Consider the following 9,466-nt stretch of genomic DNA (forward strand, 5'->3'; position numbering starts at 1 on the left):
TTGGCTAGCAAAATGTGTAGTCAAATACATTTGCTACTCTCTCCACTTCACAATGTTTGTCCATAATCTTGGGAATATCTGTCTCAAATTATTTGTCTGTTGCGGTAACTAAATATGCTTTATGATCTATTTTTCTACTATTTCCTTAAGTGCAAGCATGTATTTACTCCAACACTAATAAGTTATTGTTTTCATTTTTGCATTGATTATCGCTATTGACAAACATGTTGTAAGGGATTTAAACGAAGACGTCAGTGTGGACAGTCTTATGGTAAAATTAGGTGCAATCTAAATCTGGTTGTATAGCTAGATTTTGATAGTTTCCTCTAGGAACAAGTGCCGGCTAAACTTGGTTTGTGTGACCTAACTGCATCACGCTCTAATTTAGCAACTAACGATATAATCCTATACGCATAGCTGTGTATGCATATGGTTTGAGATTGTTTCGTTATATCGGAGCATGCAGATCATTTTAAATTCATGTAATTGCAAACATACACATATTCAAATGCAGTCATCTGGATATATTTGGTTAGTTCATCTCTCTATAACGATAAGGAAGTAAGTTGGATGAGCATATCGAAAGGTCAACACATTAGATCCTCTCTTTTTTGAGCCAATTGACAATAATGGCATGCATCCATCCTTCTAACGTAAAGACCAAAGCTTCACCACACAACACAAGAATCAGAGGAGAACCATCACGACCTCTTGAACAGCACTGACGAAACCAAAATGGATATATTGAAGAATTTGAAAAAAAAAATATGGGAATTTTGCTGAAGGATACTTTGCATACAGCAATGGCTGGGAGTTGGACCTACTTTTGTTTTCCATCTGCCGATGGTGTTCGTCACGTGACCTAGGAGCCAAGCAGCAGTGAGCAGCTCCACTTCAGGGTAAGGTTGAGGGATGAGGGGAGATTAGCAAATGCCTCTGTTAGAAGCGTAGAAACTAAAAACTTAAACAAATAAGTTTGCTAAAAAGTGATTTCTGCAGAATTTAGAAACTTGCTTATGAGAAAATGAACTAGAAGTTGAGAAACTGATAAAAAATAGCTTTTCTAAGAAGTAGTGTGCTGAAAAGCCAATAATTATTGTAAAATCTAATAGCTAAAATCAAAAAATATTTTTAAAAAAAATTAAAAGTACAACTTTTCAGACAAGTTAAAAATAGAAACCCAAATAAACTAACTCTTAGAAGTGAAGTCAAGCGCGACGGCCTAATCGAAGTGAGGACTTCCATTTTTGAGTGTAAAAGGCGGACACTGGCATGAGATCAAATCCCATGCAACCATATTTTACAACTTAATGGGAGCAAATACAATTTAGGGTTTGTGGTAATGTACAATTATGGAGCTAAATTGACGAACTTACCTTCAAAGTGAATCTAGAAAGCGTGTCAATTTAGGCTAGTGATACACCTTTCACCATCCGAATAATCGATTGTTTTTCCGTTTCCCTTGGTGCACCTAGCGATGAACGCGCTCTAATGAACGCCGACGACACGACTGCACTACAAATAAGCTGCACCGCATTTTCGAAAGGCCCCACGAGCGCCACCCACTCGCCACCCTCGAAGCCGCCGCGACCGATCGAGCCGAGCACCCCGCGCCGCCACCCAAACGCTAGCTCCTCCGCCATGGCCACCGTCTCCCTCTCCCCGCAAGCGGTCTTCTCCACCGAGTCCGGCGGCGCCCTCACCTCCGCCACCATCCTCCGCTTCCCGCCCAACTTCGTCCGCCAGCTCAGCACCAAGGCCCGCCGCAACTGCAGCAACATCGGCGTCGCGCAGATCGTCGCCGCTGCGTGGTCCGACTGCCCCGCCGGACGCTCCAACTGCGGCGGCGGCGGCCGCGCCCGCGGCGTGGCCTCCTCCCACGCCGCGGCCGAATCGGCCGCCGCCGCCGCGGCGGCGGGGGAGGTAAGCGCAATCCCCAACGCTAAGCTTGCGCAACCATCCGCCGTCACATTGGCCGAGCGTAACCTGCTCGGCTCCGACGCCAGCCTCGCCGTCCACGCGGGTACCCTACTATGCTCGCTTGCCTCTCCCCGTCAGATCTAGCTGCATCTCCTACATACGGAGAATTACCTTTGATGATTCCTTTGGGCTTTGCTGCTTTGATCTGAAATAGGCGAGAGGCTGGGAAGAAGGATCGCCACGGACGCGATCACCACGCCAGTAGTGAACACCTCAGCCTATTGGTTCAACAACTCGCAGGAGCTAATCGACTTCAAGGTTCCAAAAGTCCCCCCTTTTCGAAATATTCTAGGCTGCAGTTGTCGGATTTGATAGATCTGATATGGAAATGTCAATATTTCTGTTCGTTAGGAGGGGAGGCATTCTAGCTTCGAGTACGGGAGGTATGGGAACCCGACCACAGAGGCACTGGAGAAGAAGATAAGGTAAAGTCTATTACTTTTAGGGGTGGAAACGGATCGAATACGTATGGAATCAAATTCAGATAGTACAATTTACCACATTTTAATCTGAATGCAAATACGGATCCGGATACTCTCGGATGCGAATACAAAATGGAAAGTCCAAATTCGAATTCGCATTCGGATATCTACTCAATCTTCGAAATTCCTGTCTGGAATTTAAATTTTTGATAAAATTTGAATGAAATTTGGTAAAACTTGACTATTTTGTTCTAATTTGATTGGGATAGAATTTTAGAAATTTGGTTCGAAATTCATGTCGAAAATTTAAACTTTTGGCCAAATTTGACTAGAATTTGATAAAATTTGACTGGAATTTGATCAAATTTGACTGGAATTTGTTCCAATTTGATTGGGCCAGAATTTCGCTTACCTCTAAAATTTCTAAAACTTTAACAAAATTTGGTTCCCTGGTTGGTGGATACGGATACGAATCGGATATATCTCGAATTCGGATATCCACATTTGAATCTAAATCTCGAAAACGAATTCGGATGTATCCATTTTATAAACGAATACGGATACGGATATCCATATTCGTGTTTTAACGGATACGGATATCGGATAATTCGGATACACAGCCATCCATTTCCACCCCTAATTACTTTGCTCCTTGGTAGTGGAAATGTCGATACCTTGTTTGCATTGGATGAGAATCTTGTAGTTGCGTGTTCTGATGGTGCAGCGCACTGGAGAAAGCTGAGTCCACTGTGTTTGTGGCGTCTGGGATGTATGGTAGTGTGGCTGTGCTCAGCGCACTTGTCCCAGCAGGTGGGCACATTGTGACCACCACCGATTGCTACCACAAGATTAGAATTTACATGGAAACTGAGCTCCCTAAGAGGGGAATATCGGTAATACAGTGCTATCCTTCAAGCTGAGCTTCTTGTATTTAGTGATGCAGAATAAGACTTTTGCTCAAGTTATTATGGTTTTCTTATGTGGAGATGGCTTGTCATCGCTACAGTATCGTGTGGCTTATTATCAATTAAAATGTTTTATTTGGTAGTCTATGTATCACGATTTCTTTTGTGCTAATACGAATATATAGTTTAACACTTTTTAATGCCCACAGCAATTGAACTGTTAAGTCCAGTTTCCTATTGTTCAACAATTACATCAGACCACCAGTATAACTTGTGCTGTTCTTTACTTGACTAGTAACACCCAATTGCTTCCGCATCTGCGTGACTGTATATATGATTCCATAGTATGTACACTGTCCAGTTAATGGGAATATAATATGGCTTCAAACTATGTAGAACCATAAAAAATGTACTGCAATATCAGTGGGATACCTGCAAAAGGATTTAGCATAAGTAAAGATCCAGGATTTTGGGAGTCTAGCCCAATAAGCTTCTGTTACATGATCATAATATCAACTTGTTGAAATGTGGGCAGAACAATTTGTGGCATCTGTTGTGTACCAATGTTTATCGTGTTTTGCTTATTTTTTGGTACTGTTTATGTTCAGATGACTATTATTACGCCTGCTGACATGGATGCTCTCCAAAATGCATTGGACAATAATAATGTGAGTGTGATCTATACTATTTCCTTAACCCCCAATTTTGGCAAAATTTATTTATACTAATATATAGCCTTATCTTATGATCATGTTCAGGTATCTCTTTTCTTCACCGAGACTCCTACTAATCCATTTCTCAGATGCATTGATATTGAGCTTGTCTCAAATATGTGCCATAGCAAGGGAGCATTACTTTGTATCGATAGCACTTTTGCTTCCCCTATCAATCAGAAGGCACTAACTTTAGGTGCTGACCTAGTTATTCATTCTGCAACAAAGTACATTGCTGGGCACAATGATGTAAGTAGATGTACTGAACCCCGTCTCCTCTCATTAAAGGCATGTATTTGCACTAACAAGAGTACTTTATTTTTCAGGTTATTGGAGGATGTGTCAGTGGGAGAGATGAGCTAGTTTCCAAAGTCCGTGTTTATCACCATGTAGTTGGTGGCGTTCTAAACCCAGTAAGTTTTGATTGGTGAAATTTCTCCATTTATTCCATCTTGTTTGCACTGGCTGGAGGTATTAGATTTGCCATGGTTACAAGCTTCTGTTTGTGATGGTTAGAAAATGTGTAATTCTTTAATTGCATCTATTTAGTTTTTTTTTCTGCCCCTTCCGAGTATTACAAGCTGCACTGCCCTGTAAATTTCCATAAAGTGAATTGAACTGGAAAGGGAAAAAAATTGAATATGCTCACTGCAATGCATGTGCAATAATTCATCTAGCACTTTACTAGATATTCCCATGCTATACATGGGTCAAAATGAAATGGTTGCTGTTGTATTTTGTGGTCACTAGTTTTATAGTACAGCACACCCCATATATTTAGGAGCTTGTTCTGCTGAATACTGAATTTGTAGCTTTGTCTCCATTGTTACTCTTGTTTCACATCACTGTTCTTTCTCCAATATATATCTTCTATATAGACCGTTGAATGTTTTGTTCTCTGGTTCATAACATTGGATTGTGTTGTGATATTAGAATGCTGCCTACCTGATCCTTCGAGGCATGAAGACACTGCATCTCCGTGTGCAATGTCAGAATAACACCGCACTGCGGATGGCCCAGTTTTTAGAGGAACATCCAAAGGTGTGAACTTTGTTTCTTTTATTCAACTACAAACTAGTGGTATTCCATGTTTTCATTGTTTTAACTGATGATATTATCTCTTGGTTCTCAGATTGCACGTGTCTACTATCCTGGTTTGCCAAGTCACCCTGAACATCACATTGCCAAGAGTCAAATGACTGGCTTTGGTGGTGTCGTCAGTTTTGAGGTATTTGTTTTTCTTCAGTCAGATATGCCTTGTATTGAATTGTTGAGAACATAGAATAGTTTAATTCTAAATTTCCTTTCTTGCGTAGGTTGCTGGAGACTTTGATGTTACAAGGAAGTTCATTGATTCTGTTAGGATACCATATCATGCCCCCTCATTTGGAGGCTGTGAGAGCATAATTGATCAGCCTGCCATCATGTCTTACTGGTAAGAATTCAATATTTGTCATACTCATTTATTCAAAATAAGTGATATACTTGTGGAGTTGTGCTATGTTTTGAGCTGCAATTCCTGAACAGGGATTCGAAGGAGCAGAGAGACATCTATGGGATCAAGGACAACCTTATCAGGTTCAGTATTGGTGTGGAGGATTTCGAGGATCTGAAGACCGATGTTGTTCAGGCCCTCGACAAGATCTAAGCACTTGATTCGATCACGTTATAGAAATCTGTCTAATCATGTTTGTCTTGGATTTGTTGAGAACTGTGATATTTGAGCCGATGGCTGCGAATAAATGTTCTCCCTTCTGCTCAATCCATTCTTGTAATTTCAATAATCGGACTCTCTGGAGTCTAGCGGTTGTTGCAGGATGTAGTGTTGAACTTGGTGCTCAATACTTGTCAAATTTGAGTTGATTGGTCACATGCTGTAGGTTTTCTTTAGCTTTGTCTCATGGTTATGTCGTATGAGCTGCTGCCTCTGGTGTCTATTTGGAGGGCAAGAATTGCACTCTTTCTTTCGTGACACTTGAGGATTCTGTGAATGTCCAGAAATTCCATCTTTTCTCTAAATCCGGAAATCCGTCTCTGCCTTGTGCTTGACAATTGACGCCGTGCACAATGTGCCGACATTGCGTTATCTGTTGTTGTTGGTCTTGTCGTGGCAAGAGCTGTAGATGATACGGAACGCCCCCTTTTTTTACGAGGTACAAGGCGAGACACGCCTCACTCGCAATGTACGCATACTGCGCGTCCCCTGCACACACTAAGAAACTGACTAGTAGTCACTGACCTCTGGAGCACAGGCATGTGGTTCGTTGACATCCCTGTAACGGGATATGATGTATTGAGCTATTAAAAGTTTTGCAAAAAAATTACTAAATAGAAAAACATATTGGTGAGTTTAAAGAATAATAACTATGATCTATAGATCATATTAAAACCTCTCGAAAAACTATTTGAAAAAATAGGAGAAATAATGAAGATATTGCATAATTAAAAACTTTATATGAGAAACCGTATATGAAAAAACTCATAAACGAAAATAGTGCAATATAATATGAACAAGTTATTATTCAGGGATCAACTCCCTTTGAACCTTACATATCTCTTAGTCATTGCATACCAATTTCATGAATACATTTTTGAATATAGAAGTTGGTAAGGAACTAGTGAATAAATTAGTGAGATCATTACATGATTTAGTTTGCAAGATTTCTATTTCCCCATTATTTTGCAATTCATGAAGATAAAACATTTTAGGGGTTATATTGCTCTTTATGTAACTTGTTTGCATTTGAGCATTGCATACAGAATTATCTTCATAGATAATAGTTGGAGATTTAATAGAACCAATACCACATGATTGTTGTATGTAGTTTATCATATTGCGAAGCCATATGCATTCACGTGATGCTTCATATAATGAAATTATTTCAGAATGATTTGTGGATGTAGTTACTAGAGTTTGTTTCGAAGACTTCCATGAAATAGCTATTTCACCGTGTAAGAACACGAAGCATGTCTGTGATCTAGTATTGTGGGATTCTGATAAGTAGTTAGCATCAGTATATCCAATCATATTTATTTCTTGTTTTCTTTGAAAGAAAAGACTAAGATTTATAGTACCTTGAAGATGTCGAAAGATATTCTTGACTCACACCTAATGACGTTTAGTTGGAGCAGCACTATACCTAGCTAGTAAGTTCACTACAAATGCGATATCAGACCTGATGTAATTTTCAAGATACATAAGCGCTCCAATGACACTGAGATAAGAAACATCGAATCTCAATATCTCCTCTCCTTACTCCTATGGTCTAAATGGATCTTTCTCTAATCAAGAGATCGAACAACCATATAAGTCTTAGATGAATATGATTTGTCCATATTGAATGTCTCCAATATTTTTTGGGTATATGTGGCTTGGTATACTAGAATACCTGAAAGAAGATGCTCGAGTTGTATACCTAAGCAAAATTTGGTTTTACTCAAATCCTTCATTTGAAAGTCTGTCTTTAGATGATTGCGTGCTTCATCTATATCTTCTGTATTTCCAATGATATTCGGATCATCAATATAGACAGAGATGATACAAAATCCTGTTGAGGACTTCTTTATGAAGAGACATGGATAATCATCATTGTTGGAGTACACTTTATGTAGAAGGAACTCTTTTAGTCTATTGTACCACTTCCTGACTACTTTAAGCCATATAGTGACTTTTTAAGCTTTATACAATATATGTTGCGGTTTGTGTTTGGATTTAGAATGTCTAGTCTTTTGGAGATATTCATATATATGTTTGAATCAAGTGACCTATATAGGTATACGGTCATTACATCCATCAACTGTATAGATAGATGATTTTGAATTGCCAATGAAATTAGATATCGGAACATGATTCCATTCATTACTGGAGAATAGGTTTCATTGAAATCAATATTGGGTCTCTGCATGAACTCTTGTGCCACAAGTCTCGCTTTATATCTCATCACCTTGTTGTTTTCGTTCTGTTTGCGGACGAAAACCCACTTGTATCCTATAGGGAAGATGTTATGAGGAGTAAGTATTACTGATGTGAATACCTCTCTTTTGAAGAGCGAGTATGAGCACTTGCGTCACTCTACCATGGTCTTGGGATCTCGATCATTGTGAAAGTCGTTTGCAATCTTTGAGGAGAAGTAAGTGTCGACAATTGTAGTCTTTCTATCAAATGATTCTCTAGAATCAATATAATTAATGAAAATTTTATCTACCCTTTCTGACCCATCATGATTTCCTATTATGATAGAGTCGGGATATTCCGATGTCCCAACATTAGTATTTGTGTGCATAGTTGAGCTGGGTTGTGGATGTTGATAATCCATTGGATGTATAGTATCCAAAGGTTTTGGGTGTCTTTCAACTTGACGTTAATTTGTATTTACTATTTTGAGGATGGATTCCTCTGTTTCTGCGGTAGCTTGCAAGAAGCTTTATCCTTTGTGATCATATTTCTCTCTTTCTTGTTTTGATTTGGGAGTTGAGTGGTTTTATTTTGTATATCCAGTCTTTCAGGCATATTCCTAGTATGAATGTAGGATTTAGTGACACATTTGTTATCAATAAATGCATCTGATAGGTTATTTACAATATGTTACAAATTTATGATTCTTTGAGCTTAGAGTTCAGATTCTTAAGTATGTGGATCTGAGGAGAAAATATCTGTGGCATTCTAATTGATTTTCTAGCATTCTTTCTGGTACTTGAAATCTCACCCTAATGCTGGAAAATGATCCTTATCAAATATGCAGTCAGCGTACAGGGCTGTAAATAGGTCCCCTGTGAGGGTCTCGAGGTATTTTATGATCGACGGAAAGTTATACCCCATGTAGATCTCTAATTTCTTATATGAGCTTATTGATGTACGTTGTGATGGTGAGATCGGTACATATACAACGCAATCGAATACAACGCAACCGAACTTTCACAGATGGGAAGTTCTAGGAGGATTTTCACATACTAACTACAGCGGTGAAGCTATGTGATATGCAGTTGGTCGCAATTGAATTAAGTCAGCAACGTGTAAGACTGCATGACCCCAACATTAAGTTAGTAAGTTGCAATGATGTAATAATGGTTGTGCGATGAGCTTGACTCTTTTGATGAGAGATTTGGCCAAACTATTTTGAGTATGGGCGTATGGTACTGAATGCTAGATTTGAATTCCTATAGGCATAGAATAATCATTGAAGGCACGTGAGGAGAATTCGGCTGTATTGTCTATTCGAATGGATTGTATCCTATGTTCAGGATAATATGCTCGTAATTTAATAATTTGAGCAATTATTGTGGCTAAAGTATGGTTCGTGTGGATAAAAGACACACATGTGACCATCATGTAGATGCGTCAATTAGAACCATAAAGTACCTGAATTGTCCAGTTAATGGTTAGATTGGATCGCATATATCGTCTTAAATGTGTTTAAGGAATTTGAGTGGTTCAGCTCAAATTTTA

The 9,466-nt window shown here is 39.1% G+C and overlaps 1 protein-coding gene across 1 annotated transcript; it reads left to right on the plus strand.

Moving 5' to 3' along the window:
- The first annotated feature begins 1,514 nt into the window (after positions 1 to 1,514).
- LOC133916031 (cystathionine gamma-synthase 1, chloroplastic-like) lies at positions 1,515 to 5,910 on the plus strand. Its single transcript, XM_062359503.1, has 11 exons — positions 1,515 to 2,023; positions 2,135 to 2,238; positions 2,332 to 2,405; positions 3,127 to 3,295; positions 3,916 to 3,975; positions 4,066 to 4,269; positions 4,347 to 4,433; positions 4,954 to 5,061; positions 5,153 to 5,248; positions 5,337 to 5,455; positions 5,548 to 5,910. The coding sequence occupies exons 1-11, from the start codon at positions 1,642 to 1,644 to the stop codon at positions 5,666 to 5,668; spliced, it is 1,524 nt and encodes a 507-aa protein (XP_062215487.1). The 5' UTR covers positions 1,515 to 1,641; the 3' UTR covers positions 5,669 to 5,910.
- Positions 5,911 to 9,466: the final 3,556 nt, after the last annotated feature.

Source organism: Phragmites australis, chromosome 4, assembly GCF_958298935.1.
Source record: "Phragmites australis chromosome 4, lpPhrAust1.1, whole genome shotgun sequence".
In the NCBI taxonomy this organism is placed as follows: domain Eukaryota; kingdom Viridiplantae; phylum Streptophyta; class Magnoliopsida; order Poales; family Poaceae; genus Phragmites; species Phragmites australis.

Coding starts and splice junctions, on each gene's coding strand:
- LOC133916031 (XM_062359503.1), top strand. CDS start 1,642: ATGGCCACCGTCTCCCTCTCCCCGCAAGCGGTCTTCTCCACCGAGTCC. Junction 3,976..4,065: donor ATGCATTGGACAATAATAAT/GTGAGTGTGATC, acceptor GATCATGTTCAG/GTATCTCTTTTCTTCACCGA. Junction 4,270..4,346: donor ACATTGCTGGGCACAATGAT/GTAAGTAGATGT, acceptor TTTATTTTTCAG/GTTATTGGAGGATGTGTCAG.